This window comes from Kwoniella dejecticola, chromosome 5 (assembly GCF_000512565.2).
Source record: "Kwoniella dejecticola CBS 10117 chromosome 5, complete sequence".
In the NCBI taxonomy this organism is placed as follows: Eukaryota; Fungi; Basidiomycota; class Tremellomycetes; order Tremellales; family Cryptococcaceae; genus Kwoniella; species Kwoniella dejecticola.
Window position 1 is genome coordinate 1,812,153 of NC_089305.1, and position 18,392 is coordinate 1,830,544.

The 18,392-nt window shown below is 48.0% G+C and overlaps 6 protein-coding genes across 6 annotated transcripts; 2 read left to right on the top strand and 4 right to left on the bottom strand.

Moving 5' to 3' along the window:
- Nucleotides 1-283: 283 nt before the first annotated feature.
- I303_104775 (uncharacterized protein) lies at nt 284-3,939 on the bottom strand (the record flags this gene model as incomplete). The annotated part of the gene is made up of 6 exons (XM_065969032.1): nt 284-1,803; nt 1,896-2,435; nt 2,509-2,599; nt 2,668-2,884; nt 2,977-3,164; nt 3,313-3,939. The coding sequence occupies 6 exons, from the start codon at nt 3,937-3,939 to the stop codon at nt 284-286; spliced, it is 3,183 nt and encodes a 1,060-aa protein (XP_065825104.1).
- A 932-nt stretch (nt 3,940-4,871) lies between these two features.
- On the bottom strand, nt 4,872-7,614 carry I303_104776 (uncharacterized protein; the record flags this gene model as incomplete). The annotated part of the gene is made up of 9 exons (XM_065969033.1): nt 4,872-4,931; nt 4,993-5,054; nt 5,122-5,193; nt 5,304-5,622; nt 5,807-5,898; nt 6,018-6,611; nt 6,760-7,286; nt 7,443-7,479; nt 7,566-7,614. 9 exons carry the CDS (start codon nt 7,612-7,614, stop codon nt 4,872-4,874), a joined length of 1,812 nt encoding a protein of 603 aa, XP_065825105.1.
- A 1,190-nt stretch (nt 7,615-8,804) lies between these two features.
- I303_104777 (uncharacterized protein) lies at nt 8,805-10,149 on the bottom strand (the record flags this gene model as incomplete). The annotated part of the gene is made up of 6 exons (XM_065969034.1): nt 8,805-8,920; nt 9,072-9,162; nt 9,277-9,567; nt 9,630-9,707; nt 9,811-9,883; nt 9,938-10,149. 6 exons carry the CDS (start codon nt 10,147-10,149, stop codon nt 8,805-8,807), a joined length of 861 nt encoding a protein of 286 aa, XP_065825106.1.
- Nucleotides 10,150-10,569: 420 nt separating this feature from the next.
- Nucleotides 10,570-14,337, top strand: I303_104778 (uncharacterized protein; the record flags this gene model as incomplete). The annotated part of the gene is made up of 23 exons (XM_018407549.1): nt 10,570-10,692; nt 10,772-10,798; nt 10,862-10,929; nt 11,002-11,055; nt 11,128-11,145; nt 11,207-11,441; nt 11,560-11,943; nt 12,017-12,129; nt 12,205-12,291; nt 12,344-12,418; nt 12,483-12,551; nt 12,608-12,632; nt 12,686-12,778; nt 12,834-12,893; nt 12,955-13,034; nt 13,103-13,153; nt 13,223-13,342; nt 13,410-13,471; nt 13,544-13,557; nt 13,631-13,692; nt 13,764-13,931; nt 14,059-14,146; nt 14,248-14,337. 23 exons carry the CDS (start codon nt 10,570-10,572, stop codon nt 14,335-14,337), a joined length of 2,166 nt encoding a protein of 721 aa, XP_018262760.1.
- A 320-nt stretch (nt 14,338-14,657) lies between these two features.
- I303_104779 (uncharacterized protein) lies at nt 14,658-15,677 on the bottom strand (the record flags this gene model as incomplete). Its single annotated transcript, XM_018407548.1, has 1 exon — nt 14,658-15,677. The coding sequence occupies one exon, from the start codon at nt 15,675-15,677 to the stop codon at nt 14,658-14,660; it is 1,020 nt and encodes a 339-aa protein (XP_018262759.1).
- A 963-nt stretch (nt 15,678-16,640) lies between these two features.
- I303_104780 (uncharacterized protein) lies at nt 16,641-18,315 on the top strand (the record flags this gene model as incomplete). Its single annotated transcript, XM_018407547.1, has 2 exons — nt 16,641-17,343; nt 17,540-18,315. 2 exons carry the CDS (start codon nt 16,641-16,643, stop codon nt 18,313-18,315), a joined length of 1,479 nt encoding a protein of 492 aa, XP_018262758.1.
- Between the last annotated feature and the right edge of the window lie 77 nt (nt 18,316-18,392).

Genomic DNA, 18,392 nt, shown 5'->3' on the forward strand with positions numbered 1-18,392 from the left:
CGACCATCAATGCGTGAATGCATGTATTACGATTCAATGCTAAAGCCATGATGGATGGGTGATAAGTGACAAATAACAATTATACGGAAATGATATATCTATGTACAAAGTGGAAAGAACGGAGCAACGTTGAGGTATTGATCGATTGACCGACCAAGCAACGTATATGAGTGACATGATATTACAGTGACAAAATGACAAAATGTTCAGACCAGACAACCACGTAGAGTATGAGGAGAATGCCAGAGGAATGCAGGTTTGCGGTCAAAAGCAAGACTCCTCCTTATATAGTCTTGGCAAACGCTATAAACCCGCTCAACCCTCTGAAAGCCCCCTTAGCAGTCGCTCCATAATGTTCCAACGTATGTCCCTGATCGTCCCTCCAGATCCCATCCGGATCGACTAAGCCGTATTTCAAGGTATTCTGATTCGACAACAACGTCTCCATCATCTCACTCACAACCACCTTCGAATCAATCATCACGTTGATCTCTTGAGAGTGGAACCACGACTGAGAATCTTGGTTCCCATTGCCGAAGATCGCCACTTGATCATCGTAGGCCGCAAATTTGATATGACAATTCCGTTGTTTCTTCACCGCGTTCAAAGGTCTCACTTGATCTTTACCAGTATACCAATACACTTTCAAGAAACCCTCTTTCTTCTCCTTCCTCAGGATCTTGTATAGCCTATCGACCACTTCCTCGTTCGTACCTCCTTGAAAAGGGATAGATTCACCTTTATCATTGAACCCTAGATCCAACAGCAAAACTACGTCAACGCCCCGCCGACAAGCTTGTTTCACAGCTCGGACTATCGGTCTGGCGTTCAAGGTGGGAGTCTGGACGAATACTCGTTTTTGGGCGTATCGGAATCCGGCTAGCCAAGCTGCGTTTTGAGGATTTCGGATATCGTGATGCCCCGGGAACCCATGCGGTTTCCTACATGTCATAGCGATGGGGAAGGGCGCATGAGGTTTGTGTACGACGTGCGGCTTGAATTCGTCCAACTCATCCGAATCTTCCACCGTCGCCCATGCATCCGATAGTGCGCCTGCATTGAATTTCTTCGAAAGAGCAAACATCCGTTTACTTCCAGTGCCCTCGGGTTGGATCTCCCCGTCTTGACTCCCTGCTTTCCCCTCTGTCGGTAAAGTCAACTCGACGTGCTTCTTCGCTTTGATGTACAGGTCGTTCACCTCTTCAGAGTGAGTCGCTGTGAGAGGCAATTCCTCTCCGCGTGAATTTTTCGGAGCAGTAGGTAATTCTGCACCGAGGGGCGCTATACCCAGAATATCGGGTTGTGTCTGTGAATGCGGTTGTGAAGATGTAGAGTTCTGTTTGTCTTGCGGCAGACGAAGTACAGAGGTAGTAGGAGACGCGACGAAGGGAGCGTCGTTATGCAACCTCGGTAAACCTTTTATCGATTCGATTGGCGAATTTGTCAAGATCCTATCCCCATTGTTTGCTGTCAAGAAGGTACCTGACCCATCGAAATCTGTACGGAGAGGAGCGAAACCGACATGCTTCTTCTCTTTGATCGAATTCGGGCGACTAATCTCGAGACTTTTCCGATTCTTCGAAATCGGTGTAGTCGGTATACTGTTTCCAAAATGCGGGGTTTCACTTTGACGTTCTGAAGAAGGGATATGCGAAGAATCCCATTGCGCGTCCATAGGCGGTTCAGAGGGCACAGGATAAGTCTTCGATTTGAGGGGAATATCATTGGTCACCGTGGGGGAAGAGGGAGCTTCTGATCCATAGGCAGTCGATGTTATCGTTGCTTTCTCCTCATCCGCTTTGTCTAAATGACCGATCATTACGTATCAGCCTTTGATCGCTGAGATTTTATGTAGTCCTTGAAGACAAAAGCGTAAGGATTTGAGGGATACTCACTGGCAGCTCTCAACAGCCCAACATCCTGACTGGCCCTCCGACTAGGCCCTCTACTAGGTCCTCTACTTGGGGCTCGAGACGTACTGCCCAAGCCCCATCTTTCTCTAAATTCTCTCAATTCTTTCATAGCCGTATGCGCCCTCGCTTCAAGCTCTTCACCAGGTTTCCACTCGTTAAACCTCTGTCCTTGCTCATCAATCACACGTCTGACCGCTTCTCGCAGTCGCTCAGTAGCGCCTGGTGCATTCAAATCATGCGACTGATTCGCTTTTTCCTCGTCTATATCCCTTGTCTGTCTTCTGAGTAGTATCCGGGCAGCTTTTGCAGCTTTCAGGATTTCGATATCATCGAAATACGGGTTATGGTCCTGGAACAGGTAATGCGGTTGACCCGTGACTGGATCCAGGGGAGGTTGATAGGGGGTCGACATGCATGGGAGAGGAGGTGCGAGTTTGTTCCACCAGGAATGGAGGGCTACTTCATAGAGTGAGTCCACTACGGGTCCTTCGAGGTGAGTCATCATTTCCAGATTCGGTCGATCTATCAGTGGGACAAGAATGGTCAGGGTCGTCAAGCAACATGTGCGATGCCAGTGAGGAGCGAGCGAGCTTACCTTGGATATTGTTACTGTTGATCAATGCTACTTTCCTGTCGACAATCAAGAATTTGGCATGGAAAGTACCCAGCAGTACTCGGTGGAAGTTCTGCGCGAAAACATAATGATCAATGAACGTCATGCTAGCGGTACTTAGAGGTGTCAGATTAGACTAACGATGACTTCCATATCCAGTCCCTGTACCTCTTCTTTGGTCGGTAGATCTAGCGGAGCCCACTCATTGGGATTGACAGGAGCATGTGCATTCCAAAGCTGCTCCCACGACCCTCTATCATACATGATCTTGACTATCACTTTCTCTTTTCCAGCTTTGAGTGTTCGAGCTGACAGATCCCTCAAAGCGCCGGAAATGGTGTTTACCGAGTTTGACGGTCTGTGCGGGTGCGAATAGATTGGGTATCAGCTCAAGCTCACAAATATACAGGTTGACAGAATGCCATGCGAATGGCTCAGCACGCTACTCACTGCCAGTAATTCGTAGCTAGGAAGACTTCCTTCTCTGCTCGGATGATAACGTCGCGATAATGTTGCATAATATCAGGGATCAGAGAGATGATGGTCAATGGCATCGTCGTTGTTGAACCCAGTAAGTCGGGCGGTACTAAGCCGGATAGAGGATCTCGTTCGAGCGTAGGTAATAACGACATGTACATCTGTTATCAAGTGCGAAGTGTCAGTTTGCAAACCAAATAAAGTGTACTTCATTTTCGTGACTTCCATGATTGTTGGCGGTTGTACAATACGACGGGATGGAAGAGATAGGAGTTCAACGATGTTGTAGAGTCAGATGATTTGACTCGCCTTCCAAAACAAATCTCCTACTACAGCACCGTCCCCATCTTCACCCTCAAATTTCCATCCTGCCTTCCTTCGCAGACCTTCGCCCTGGGCTTGCCATTTATTCAATTCTTCCTCCGTCAAACCATTGATCACCGAGTGTTTCACTTTGAAACGCCTGATCAATCTGACTAATGGATTTCGTTGTGGGAACGTAGTATATATTGCTTTTCCTGCTGAATGAGTTGGATGTTTCTGCAAGTACGTTGATATCAGCTTCGAGCCGGAAGCCGAAGTCGGTGCCGAAGATGATGAAGCTGTTTGTGTTGTGCGCTTGTCTTTCTTTCCAGAGGTCGAATTACCGTTACCATTGTCATCTATATGGTTTTGACTTGACGGTGGATTCAAAGAGGGTTGGGCATAGGCTGATGGAGGTTGAGGCGTTATAGGAGAAGATGGAATACGAGTATCGTCCGAAAGAGGTCCATCTCCCGGGTGAGGTTGTATTGGGACAGCTTCGGCTCGTCCATGTTTCTCGACGGCTTGAGTCTTCGGAGGGACAGCGTGATCTTGCTCAATCACCTGAGGTGCGTTTACCTGTTCTTCTGCATGGTTGGGTATTGGATTTGATGCGACATGTTGATTAGACATGCTGCTCTACTTTGCCTCCTCCAACGCTACGTAGGTCAAAGCGGTGACTATGACAAAATGTGAAGTTGATGTTATTGTTGATGCTATCAATGATCCCCTGTCAATGTATGCTTATTGCTCATGTATATAACGACGATAGTGCCCCAATTGTGAGTATGGTATACTGCTCTATACGATGCTATGCTGATATAATGAGAGAAATAATGTATGGTGGTGACGTTGATGTATTTGTCCATGTCTGTCTGTGTCTGAAAATAGCCAAGACCTTTAGAGAAGTAATCGTCCAATGCGGAGATACGAGGCTGTGTGGTGCTGGTGCTGTACCTGACCGAGTGTTTAAACCATTTTACCTTTTTCCGCGGTCACTGCCATCTGACCCCCTCTACTCGCACAACTCATATCATTTTGACTCATGCATCCGGCTGACGCCAGTCAGTCAGTTAGCTGGTCTTTTCATCTGTAAAGCACTCATGCATAAAGGGTACCAATGTAACGATGACAAGCGAAGCCATGTAAAGCCAAGACCTACGATGATGACGAATTCAGCCGGAGACCCTTTGTAGTCAACCTGAAGGCCGGTTACGGTAAGATCGGAGCGAGTCCCCGACGTTTCACCGTCACCCTACCAAGCTCGATTCAAGGATTCAAGAAAGTCAAGCTGAATTGTCCCAAAAACCAAACAACCCTCCCATCGCATTACATCGTGTCAGAGAACGTAAAATCCAAGATCATTTCATGCATGATCATCGATTATATCACCGCGATACCTCTATCTATTGAATCCTGAAATGTGTGCACGAGAGTAAGTGGAGGGATCTATCATTCTCGAAAGGGGACTGAAAAGATAACTAATTAGTGAAAGGATGGACGAATGGATTAAACGAATGGATGAATGGGTTTTGGACAAGCTTCCGCTCAGTCAGGCAAAACACCTAGAAATGAGGAGCGTTGAGGATGATACCCATCAAACAACCTCCAGCGATACCAGCGACCTAAGCGAGCGTCCTCGTCAGCTTATGACCTGGATCAAGTTAAGAAGTCTGGTAAGCTCACGGGAACAGTGAGAACCCAACCCATGAAGATCCATCCGAGTGCTCGCCAGTTGACACCTTTCCCTACGAGTTCAACCAAGTGGGGTCAGCACACAGGGCAAGGAGAAATGGGAATAGATGGACCACTTACATCCCGAAGAAAGAACTCCGACACCTGTAGTAGCTCCTGTGATACACATAGTAGTTGATACCGGGATACCGTCTAACGCAGGTCATATACGAGTCCAGTTAGCCATTGCCTTCTCAAAGATCAACTATCGGATCAGAAGCAGGGAGAAGACAAGACAAGACAAGACAAGACATTACACTCACATTGAGAAGCAAGTAAAACAGTAATCGAAGCTCCGAACTCCATTGAGAACCCTCTCGAAGGCGAATGCATCGTAAGCTTGTTACCTAACACAGCCATGATGTTATATCCGTAAGTCGCTAGACCAATGACGATCATCGCACCCCCGAAAGCTAGGATCCAGGTGGGTGTAGGTGTGTCTTTGGGGGTGACTTCGCCGTTGGACCAGATGTAGTAAATAGCAGCAAAGGGACCGACAGCGTTGGCGACGTCGTTGGATCCGTGCGCGAACGAGTTGGTGCATGCTGTCAAGACCTGGAGGAAGGAGTACATGTGTTCGGTCTGGTGTGCAGATAGTGCAGTCAGAGGACCAGGTCAGCTATCGTCCCCTGCTTGAGGTCATGATGATTGGGTAGGATATGCGCGGCTTTGAGAATCGAAAATGAAAGAGTGGATCACGATAGGATGAGGATGAGATGGCGTTCGAGGCAGAAGCCAAGAACAAGGACCAGGGACCCAACCTTACCTCATTGGGATATTGACTGGCTCGCTCGTGCATCTCGTGAATCCTATTAGCTTGTTTACTGCCGTTACCAGCTTGCATAGCGTGGATGTCGACTGTGATAAGTGCAAGTTGGGCATCAGCAATCTTATCCTGTTTGGCGCCAGTAACATAGAACATAGATCGAATTGATGTTCGAGAAAGCGGAAATTCTTCAGCATTGAGCCTCACTCACCAGATGAACCATGAGTAAGGATCTTAGGGATCTTGTATCTGACGATAATCCAGAGGTTTCTCGGTAAGATCCACAGACCCTCAATTTGCGTTTTCGGATCGACTTCAACTTCTTCCAACGGTACGCGTTGTCGAGTTTGGGTTTGAGCAGGCTCAGCTTCGACGTCTCGTTCAAGTTCCAGATTCTTATTTTTGTGGCTGTTGGGCGAGTTATCTTGCCCTTCAATGGGTAATGTCGAAGGATGGGTAGATGGGTTCATACCATCTTCGGAGTTGGAGGCGCTACCTCTCTTCTCGTTGACTTGATCCTGATGTTGCTGTTGCTCGTCATCCCGACCGAGGACTCTGTAATCTGGCACGTGCTGATGGGCGTGCTCGAGCGATTCAACGGGAGCAGGTCGCTTCCATAATAAGGGTCCGTAGAAGAAATGATACCATCGGATAGTGTAGTCTTTCTTGACTACTTTGGCATGCACGTATGGGAGCCAGAACAAGATGGATAAGATAGCGACGACCAAGGAGGTCAAGACGATTGCGAGGGCGATGGTGGTTTGGGAGAGTTTGTTGAGTTTCAAAGAGGGGGCGCCCTTGTAGACTGAGCGTATGATTAAAGTAAATGTAAGCCTGAGCAGCGGATCAAGTGATTACGTATGGAAAGAACGAAGGAAGGGGAAGACTAGCGGATTCCAAGAGAAAATGATCGAGCGATTGGATGGAAGAGAGTGAGCCGGACCCAAACTCACCAATTGACATAGTCAAAACAGCAGTAACCGTGAAGAAATACAACGGGGCAAACATCAACCCCGCCTTGATCGAGTTCTTCCTTTCCAAGACAGCGTACTTAGTGATCAAGTAAACCACAATCGCGAAACCCGCCGAAATTCCTGGGGCAATAATGAATCCAGCAAAGATAGCTGCGATTCCCTTTGAATCGTTCCAACCCCACTTGACGGCGTCCGCACCTTGTATAGCCACCCCGACACCCGCGAGGGCAGAGACGATCGAGTAAGTGGTAGAGACGGGCCAAGAGTTCCGAGTAGCGATCATCAACCAAGTTGCGGAAGCTGCGAGAGCACAGGCGAAACCGAGCATCTCGACGCCTGCATTACCCTGGAAAGCGGACAGGGAGATGATACCGTTCTTGATGGTTCCTGCGACTTTGGCGCCTACGAGTACGGCCCCGAGGAACTCCATAAGAGCGGCGGCGAGACATGCTTGACGCAAGGTAAGGGAGCGCGAGGAGACCGAGGTGGCGAATGAGTTGGCGACGCTGAGTGGGGTGTGGGAAGAGCAAGAGTGAGCGATGGTGTCAGTGTGTAAGGTGACATGAGATCGAATGAGGCAATTTGAGACGAAATGATTCGGCTTAAATTGAGTCGGATCAAGAGAGAGCTGGGCTGGGTTGAGATGGCAAAGAGAAACTTACTCATTGGCACCGATGTTGAACGCATCCAGAGCAGCGACTGTAGTTAGACAAAACAAACGCACGACGAGGTCAGCCAGAGAGTCGATAGGGTAGAGCACAACAGGGAACGAGGGTACAGCTCACATAAGACACTGATGGCGAAGATGTAATCGTACTGATGCATGTACGGCATCTTGAACAATTCTTTTTTTCTTTCTTTCTTTCTTGCGTCTTCTGTCTTCTGTTTTCTTAAGTGGACAGTCGGTAGACTGTTTCAAGCCAGGTTTTACGAAGACTGAACGCCTTGACCTTTTATCCTTGTCAGCGGTGGTTAGACGAACAGACAAGAAGACAAAACCCTCGAGCTGAAGGATGGTTATATAATATATAATATATTATATATCTTGTAGCCAAAGCAAGAAAAAAGGAATCTCAGTCGTATCGTTCTTTCTTTCTTTCATTCCAGTGTTCTCGTTCGTGCGACTCTTGAGCTCCACGACCGTTCGTAAATCGAGCCAGGATTCGCTCCAATCGGAGAGTAGGAGAGCAGGGTCGGAGCAGGTGAGTATTGCATCTCCACCCATAATCAGTACATTACAAGTGAGACATCATGCCCTCCTGTCAGAGAAGTCGAGAAACTGAATGTTAATGCCAAGCAACACTTCATACCTGACAGATCAATGCGTGAATATCTGAACAATGTCGATCTTCCTTTCATACTTCACCTATATGTATCCAACTTCTCTCATCTTCTCATGCACATTGTAGTCGGCGTGAATGAACGTTTCACAGTATACTTCAATTACCTGAAGATGAATGGTCGAGAGATAAGAACGTTTATCATTATCAACCAGTGCCAAGACAAACGCCAAGCAGACACATTGTTAATTCCTGGAAAATGTCATACGAGTACTGTACGCCTCAATTTTTTCGTTTATTATGCTTGATGATCGAGAACGTGCATCCATTCACTCGAACATGTCAGCATGGAACAACGACGAAGTACATACATACGAATGATGCAGCTAGATCGCTGTATCACACTTGGTATTCGTACTCGCATTTGCGAAAACCGACAAATACGGACATCCTCTTCTGCTCCCAATTGCCATCTACAGCGCATGGAATGATTGACGATCATCGATGAACGTGCTCATTTTGCATGTAGGCAACTAATCGAACAAGTACGATTGGAGCGAAGGGAAAAGAACGAGGAAACTCGCGGAACATGTATCGTTGACCTCCATATGTTTGCAATTGCTGGTCGCGTCCCATTCTAAGCTTCTTTGCATCAAAGTGTGGAAGCGTGGGACGCTAAACTGATCGCCTGTAAACTATAGCCCGGATAGTCGTTCTAAGTGCTACGGTGTCAAAGGCCATTGCTCAAGGCCAGATATTTTCCAGGAGGAGCTTGGAATTCTTAAGGAGGTTAAGCATGATGTCGGGATCGGAATACTTGAAATGATGATATGCCCTTTGTACCAGCATGACCAGGAAGACTGTAAGGCCGACCGCTGTTGAAAGATACACGAGGACTATTCGCAAGGAAGCGAGAGATCAGTATTTAGTCAAACGGACCGATAACCATACATACCATACTGCACCGCTATCAATGCTTGGTACAGTACAGTACAGCACATCACGACTTACAGAATATCACCCGGATGAGAAATTGCCGTTTACTAGTCTTACTTGCCAATCTCTCTTTCACCCTTACTATCTCGGTTGAGAGGTACATGTCCTGTTAAAGTCACGAGAACGAATTAGTTAATTATCTTGATTGGATGCAATCGTTAAAAGCGTAACGCGATGTGGGGAGACACTGATGAGTGGCCGTAGAGACGACGAAACCTACCACTTCATCCGCCCACATCTCTATCCTAGTCAATGCGTCTCCTTCCCCATCAACCTCGGCAATCCGCTTGATTCGTCCAGTGCCAATACTACTCCTAGGTTCCAGCCCCTCGTGATCTGCCTTAGAAGGTGACTTTGCAGCCTTAACTTCTGATACGACGTCTTTCCAAGGTGTTGTACGGTGCTTCATCAGTTCTACGTCTGATGTTCTATCAGATACGATACGATGCAAGTGAGATTGGAATGGAGGAATGTGTGTGGAGAGTGACTGTTGGACTGATGCTGTTATCGCCTATCAAGATGTCAGAGGCACAATCCGGACGAGAGACAGGATGCAGGGGGGAAGTCACACACCTCTGCATCGTCGTCTATCTTGTTGACTAGCTCGAACACTTCTGGCATGTTCGTCATCACATGATGTTTGATCGTTGACTGCGGAAGTTCAGAGCACGCGCATAAGCATTTGATACTGAACAACAATAACGACGCGTGCGCTTGAAGTTGTGAAGTGATGTGATGAAGGCAGCACACGTACCAAGCTGGATCTGATAACCCGTTCATGTTCCTCGCAAACAGCAGTCAAACGATCAATTTCAAGTTGTAGCGGGCTATGCGCGAATTAGATACATTGCGAGACGTATAAGTTCCCAAGAAAAGCTCACTGAGTGCTCCGAGATGCTAAAGGCAAACTCCGTTTCCTTACAGGCGGTAAAAACCTAGGCTGAAAGCTTGAGGCGGTAGTATTCCCATCTATGGAAGATCGACTCCGTTGAGGTCCATTAGCGATTGGCGGAGCTGAGTTGGGGGAAGGTGAGGATGTGCGGTATGTGGGTTGTATGGGTACAGTCAGTTGTCTTCGCGGATCGTTGGGCATTGTTGCCTATGCTGCTAGTCCTATCGACTGAGTGACTAAATTGAAGAGGGATATACCATAATCTAGTGAGGTAACAACATCATGTCATCATGGTCAGCAACAATAAATGCCTGTGCTTGACACTCTAACCGCTATCAGGAACCAGGCCATGTGGTTTCAGGGCCATCTAGGTGTTTTAAGCTTTTAGCCGATGAGCCGGAATCAATCATCAATCATACCTCGATCTCATGACGTCAGATACTCTTTTTCTTGTCCTAGCATACGACAACTAAACCTGACATTTTCACGTAAAGTATTGACGTCCTCATTCACCGTCATCGTCACCGTCACTACTGACCACAACGTCCTCTCACAGTATCAAGTTTCTCGTCGGACGGTCTTGCTTGAGATTCTTCATTCCCGACTTCAAGTCTGTTTATTATGCCTCCTACTTATCCTTCGAAACAAGCTCAAGAAAACGACAGCGAAGATCGTCAGTGCGAAGCTATGGATCATCCTAAAGAAGAATACGATAAAGCCGGTGCGCCCATCAGGGGTATCCAGGTGAGCACATATATGCACACACATTCCTTCCGTCATGCCATGGCAAAAATTTCATAGCTGATGATGAGGTGCCGGCCAGGACCATGCGTTGATTGGGAATCTGAGAGTGAGTACACGTCCCGGGGCTCTTACATCCCTGTAGCTTATGGTTTTTGTCGTGCGTTTTCAGACCGCCGCGGTAGTTAGTCTTGATGGATCCATCGAGTCTATGTGTATGCCATATTTCGATTCGCCAAGGTACGCTCACTCGTTTCGACAATACCTGCGGCAGGGAGACTCGTTTCAATGTTGATCTGAATCTTGCTATAGTGTCTTTGCAAGACTGGTAGATGCCAACAAGGGTGGTCACTTCTCCATCACTCCGTAAGTGTCACAGAAAAGGTACCTACTGCATCCAAGGACGACGCTGATCGATGTGACCTTTCACAACGACAGCACCTGGTCTTTCAAGCCGTAGGTCGCTTCCGAAATATCCTAACGACAAGGCTCAGACGCACGCTGATATCATTCGCAGCAAACAAGCTTATGCTCCAAACTCAAATGTTTTGGTGACCAAGTTCCTCTCGGAAGAGGGTGTGGGAGTGATGACCGACTTACTGGTACCCAAAGGAGCCAACAGGACAGGATCGCAGAGCAGAGCGTTCTTACCGTGGTTGATCAGGAAAGTCGAGAGTATCAGAGGAAAAGTTCCCTTCAGGATGGAATGTGCGCCTGCTTTCAACTATTGCAGGGATAAACACACTACCGACGTAAGTCGGCTTACACCTCAGACACTCATGGCTGTATTCGACCATTGCGGTTAATTGCCCCATCAAAACGGCTCTCACTGACGTGGGAGGGTAAAACGCTCATGCCGTGATTGATTAGCTCGTAGATGATGACTCAGTCACCTCAGAGACAGATCACATAAACAAAGGTCTTTTCACCTCCCCATCTCTCACTCTGGATTTACGTTACTTGACATACTCCACGGATCACTGCGTTTCGGACCCCAAAATCGAACTCAAGGTGGAAGAGCTGAAAGATCGAGAATTACTTGGACCATCCATCACTTCGGAGTTTGAGCTGGAAGAGGGTCAATGCGTGTATTTCGTCCTGAGGGAATGTGGTGATTTCAGCTACTCGAATGCTGAGCATGAGAGAATCGCCAACCCGAACCCACAACGAGCGCAATCAGTCGGTATACCCCTCGAAACTATGTTATCGGCTGCTAGCAAATTGCGACCAAAGGAAAACCCCATGTTGACTCATGTAAGCGACTCTCTTGTGACTAAATTCTCCCAAGCGGTGAGAAAATTGTAAGCTGACGTTGGGGTTTACACAGGCTCTTTTGAAAGCCTTGATCCGAGATACTCAGGCATATTGGCAAGGATGGATCAACAAGAGCAAATATAAAGGTAGATGGAGAGAAGCCGTACATCGATCAGCACTGGTCCTGTGAGCTTAATCGAGTCTGAAGTACGATTCCGAGGAGGTGATGCTGACAAATTGAATTGCAATCGCTTAAATCAGAAAAATGCTGGTATTTGAGGAGACGGGAGCTATCGTAGCTGCTCCGACTTTCTCTTTGCCTGAATTCTTAGGTGGTCAAAGGAATTGGTAGGTATCGTTGGACATTTATTGGTCACCCGTTCTAACGATGCGTCGACAGGGATTACCGATTCACATGGGTTAGAGATACTTCGTTCACCCTATACGCTTTGATCCGACTGGGATTTACGGAAGAGTACGTGATATCTTCCCCTCGAACATTGTCTGAATGAAAGCTGATAGCATTGCTCGGCCGATAGAGCAAACGCTTATGTCGACTTCATCCTGTCAAGATTGCGTGATAGGAACTCTGATGGCTCGCTGCAGATGTACGTTAAGGGCGTGTACTAGCTCTATAGAATATCACGCTGACCGTCTGACAAAGTGTGTACACCATTCATGGTGGTAAAGTGAGTCTTAGGTCGACCCGGTCCCTCATCACTTTGCTGACTCCGGCATATAGGATCTGGAGGAAATCGAGCTGGACCATCTAGACGGTCATAAGGGATCTAAGCCAGTCAGAATAGGTAATGGAGCAGCCGATCATTTGCAATTGGTGAGCTGTTCTCGAGCTCAGTAGAAGAGTTTTTTGGCTGACACGGTATACACAGGACATCTACGGTGAATTGATGGATTGTATATACCTGGCTCAGAAGTATAGTAAACCATTGGTGCGTGCCTCTCTGCTGTAGGGCATATTGCTTGAACTGACATGATGTTGATCGCGTCCAGAGCTGGGACTCTTGGATTGCTATTCGTCAAGTCGTCGACTACGTGTGCACTCAAGTCGATGTGCAAGATCTCTCCATCTGGTAGGTGTTTCGCACTCCTCTGACTGCAATTCAGTAAACACGGTCGAATGGCTCACACTGGTTTATAGGGAGGTAAGGGGAAAGACGAAACATTTCCTCTATTCGAAAGTCATGTTATGGTAAGTCGTCGCCGCTGCTGCAGCATTTATGCGGTACGATGTCTAATGTTGTCATTTGGGTCGGAACAGGGTGGCGATCGATAGAGGTTTGCGATTGGCCGAGAAAAGGTGTTTGCCCTGTCCCAATCGATACAAGTGGATTGAAGCTAGAGATAAGATCTATGAAGAGGTGCAGACAATGGGATGGAAGTGAGTCCTCTTGTCCTGCGCGCATTGTCGGCTCAGCCAGGAAGTTGACTGGGGATCGTGACTGTAGTGAGGAGAAAGGGTTCTTCAGTCAGAGTTACGAAGATAAAGAAGCGCTCGATTCTGCTGTTTGTGAGTCTGACCCCCTCTTCTCTGCTATGACCTAATAGCGCTACAATCTGACTTTCGCCTGACCACCACCAGTAATCATGCCCCTCGTAAGCATTTTCGACCTCACCGCTTTGACACTTCGATGGGCCCATAACGAGCTCACGCGTGCCTATGATGCAGGTCTTCTTCATGTCTGCTGCGGATCCTAGATTCACCAGAACACTGGATAACATCTTGAAGACGTGAGCCTTTCTGGTATCTTGCCCGACCCCTACATGAGACTAACTACTGGATTGATCGATTTCGTGAATAGACCGGAGAAAGGAGGTCTGACAGCCAATAATTCGGTATATCGATACAACGCTGCCCTCTCGGATGACGGTGTAGGTGGCGAAGAAGGTGCATTCTCGTTATGTACTCTCTGGTGTGTAGAGGCTCTGACGAGAGCTGGGGTTTACCATAAACCGTATTTGGACAAGGCGTGAGCTGCTGATCCCATACTGATTTTCCTTGCCCGAGGTTGGGGCGTGGACCGCTACCGTGCGGGCCGAGGTGGATCCGGGCAGAAAGAGTATCTATGCTGATTCTGATGCGCCATTGGCATACAGGGTCAACATGTTCATGGATTTCCTGGGGTACGGGAATCACGTTGAGTTGTACTCTGAAGAGATCAGTCCGGGCGGTGAGGGATTAGGCGTGAGAGATTATTTCTATGCTTTCATATCTTTCATGTTCTTTCTGTGAGGAACGATGAAGGACTTTGACATTGACGCGAAGCTAATACGATATGGTTCCAGAACACCCCACAAGCTTTCTCGCATGTCACGCTCATTTCGGCTGCGTTCAACTTGGATAGAGCGTTGGGAGGGGGTAGTATGCCTGCTTAAGTAATTGCGGCTGAAAGACAATAAATTACCTGGGGACGAAAATTAAGATGAGAAATGGAACACACAGTATATGTATTTATAATCAACCAAATCTGCATGCAGAGAAACAAGTAACAAAGTAATACTGTACAACATGGTACGCGATCCACCATGGACTACTCGTATACTGCACCAAGATCATTCACTGTATCGAATTATGTGTGCAGGCGATGCAATACAGTACAATATAAAAAACACATACTTGGTAAGCTTACACGGGTGCGAGCTTGGAACTAAGTACAATACAGTACAGTACCGTATTCGGGTATCATGAATTCGATTCAGTCGAACAGATTCTGCGAGTGCGATCGGACCATATCCTCAGAAGAACATTCCCAGCTTAGATCTCTGTCTCTGTAACAACAATTGATATTATTGAATATTTGACTGATACGCTTCCTGAGCTTTGGCTTTGTTCGAGTTTCACGGCCGGGGGAAGTGGCGTCGATATCATCACACGAGGCGGTGGACGAGGACGAGGATGGGGATGGAATCGAGGTTGAGGAGGAAATTAGCTTTGATGACGAGGTACTGGTGTCGGTGTCGGGGTCGGGGTTGAAAGGCAGCAAAGGTTGTTTCTCCGAGCATGACGAATGTACCTTGTATCCAATGTTATCAGTGGCGCACCCTTGATTCGATTCTTGATCTCGATCGTGTTTCTGTTTCTGTTCTTGACCGTCTCGATGGAGATCGAGATCGTGAGAAAATATCTGTCCTTGCGCTTGCGGAATCTGGAGACCGGTCATTCTGCACCATGCGACGGGGTCAAGTTGGATAAGTTCGACATCAGATTCCCCTGGTTGACGATCCAATGTCGTTCTCGCTTCTTCAAATATCCGTCTCTCTTGGTGTGAATACTTATCCAGGCCGTATCTGGCGCTCTGATCGGACTCGCGGAGCCATTCGGGGTATTCAGATAATCGTTGAGCGATACTTCCTTCGATCTGATTAGCACGATCAAGAGCTTTGTCGGCGTTTTCATTACAGTTACAGTTAGTGGGGTTGGGAAGGGTCGTGGCGGTGACGCTGACGCTGTACCTGTTGAATGACCTTGAGTGGGTATCGTATATGTAAGTAGAGCATATTGCACTTGGCAACTGTCCTTCACTTTGGGAGGGATCTGATGATTTGTGGTTCAAATCCTGGAGCGGGATGGTGATTGCAGAAGGTAGAATGATACTTCCTCTTCTGCAAACACGAGTAAGAGGGGATAGGGATGAGGAAGAGGGGGAAGGGCGAACAGCAGAAGGAGAAGAAGGGTGGAAAAGGAAGTGTTGGAATGTAAGCTGAGATCTAGACATTTTTCTGGTTATAGTCAATAAAGTGAATCTGGTCAAGTATAGTGGAGTGAACAGGTATAGACGACGACCTGCAGCGAGTGAGGGAGTGCGTGGATGGGTTGATAGAAATGTTTAAGAGGATTAGGCGAAGCTCACGGCGAGCTGCGGAAATATATGCGACTGGTTGAATTTCTGTCCCAGGTATTGTAGGGCGCCATGCAGTCTCAGAGCGAGCTTCATGAGTCCCATCGACGCACGTCATATCGGATATGCGAAGGAGGATTGAGCACTTCGACTTCCTCTCCAAGCAAAGAAGACCCCTTCCTTTCTTTGTGGACAATCCGAGAAGAACGGGTCTTCTGTCCCGCACAAAGGTCGTACATTATATGGAAGGACCTACGACGGTTCTTTGTCTGGTATGTATCCCGATAACTTCGGATAGTGTGCTTGTGGCTGAGTAGGTTACGCATAGTCTGAGGATCAGACAACGAAATAGAGGAGGAATGCCACTGCACCATGCCGAATGAGATATACCGAGGCACGCGTTTGGCTCGTGGTTTTGTGGGCTCGTGCGCGCACATGTTTGCTCTGTCCGAAATTGTTCGTGTTCAAGGTTCAAGCATCGACAATCATCAGCTTCCTCAGCATCAATATAACCCTAGCATCACGGTCTGCTACTCGAGCGCTCAGATAAAGACTACCCGAGACCACTTTGGCGCGATTGGGCTGCTCTTCTCTCTCGAGAGCTTCTACACTCGCTTGCGGATTCGCAACGACTGCTTTACGGTATTCCCAAATCATAGATCCATAGCAGCGAAGGACATAGGCGACTGATAGTAAGGGAACGGCTTCGTGAGTCAAATGTCTCTGACTTGGGTATTGCCGACCACAAAAAGCATACTGATAGAGATTGATCTAGCATTCATATTGCCTTGATCAGCTCTCGGGTATCCCCTTTCCCCCTTCCCCCAACCCCAACTCACCATGCCCTCCTCTCTGCCCAGGATGCTGCTCGCCCCCATCCTCCGACTCCTCCGCCTGTCCGTGCCCGTCTCAGGCTCCGTCCCCAACTCCACTACACCTTCCTCATTCTTCACTCAGTTCTACCTCGCCCTCATCGCATCTTTACAGCGTCTCGACCTCTCGCGCGATCCGCGGAAAACGCTACACAAACTCTCGCAACACCGTTTCACGCTCTCTAACATCCTTCCTTTGGTATTCATGTCTATCACCTCGCTTTACTCTCTGTGGATCATGCAGATACCCACCTTCTCCATCCTCAAGCTCATCATACCCTCCGCATACGGTCTGGCGGTGTTATTGCCTATAACAAGCCAATTCGTCTGGCCGGCAACACCGATTTTCGCGTGGTTATTGATGTTTTTCTGCGCGCGATTCATACCCTCCGGAAGCCGACCTACGATCCACGTCGCCCTTCTCCCTGCTCTGGAAAGTGTGCTTTACGGAGCGAATATCTCGGACCTGCAGACGAGGTACACGAATGCGGTGTTGGATGTTATAGCCTGGTTGCCGTACGGAGTGCTGCATTTTATAGTGCCCTTTGTGGTAGCGCTGTTCCTGTGGATGTTTGGTCCGAGAGGAGCGGTGCAGTATTGGGGATTGGCATTTGGATGGATGAACTTGCTTGGGGTTTTCACACAGTTGGTCTTCCCTGCAGCGGCGCCTTGTGAGTCGAGTCTGTCACTTCAAACTCAATGATTAATCTTTCTCTCTAAATCATCATTAACCACACAATCTGACCTGACTATCGACCTCATGCTACGTGTACACGAACCATGTCTTCGCTCTTACTCATCATCATCATCATCCTCATACTGAGCTAGCAATCGACGCGGATTTGTGCTGATCGTCATTTGCAACAGGGTACGAGATCATCCACGGCCTCACACCAGCGGACTACTCGATGCCCGGCTCTCCAGGGGGTCTCCTTCGAATCGACCGGGTCTTCCACTCTTCAGGGTACACCAACACCTTCGGTAATGCACCACTAGTATTCGGGGCCGTTCCATCCTTGCATTCCGGGTGTGCGGTGATGGAAGCTCTGTTCCTCTCGCACTTCTTCCCGGCGTACAAACCGTTCTACTGGGCTTACGTGGGTGTGTTATGGTGGGCGACGATGTACTTGTCGCATCATTACTTGATCGACGTCACCGCTGGCGCTTGCCTCAGTGTGTTGGTGTTTTACTTGACGATGCCGCTGGGATTCAAGGATGTAGATCAGATCAACTGGGATAGGAATGAGGGGTCTAGTGGTTACGAGATGATCTCTCAAGGAGGGCCACATAGGACTAATAAGGATTTTAATCTGGATTTAGATGAGGAGATCAGGAAGCTGGAAGAGAATGAGGGTCTCCCTGAAGATGATGATGTCGCAGGTGGTAGAGATGAGGAGTCGAAGATTGAAAGTGGGAGTTCAAAGGCGAACAATGGGTTCCCGGGAAAATTGAACATAAATACCAATGTTGGACAGAGTGCGATGGTAGAGGCAGAGGGAGCAGGAGCAGGAGAGGCGGTGAAAAAGCCGAAGATCAAGAAAAAGAGATCGGTCAGCTGGGGAGAAACTAAAGTTCTGGGTGAGCAGGCGGGTGGAGGAGATATAAGCGATCAATTAGGTGAGACGACAAAGGAATCAGTATAATATGGATGGATGTAGATAGATGATTTGGCGTTGCATACATAGCGATGCGCTCATCATGGAGAATGTGCAGATGATAC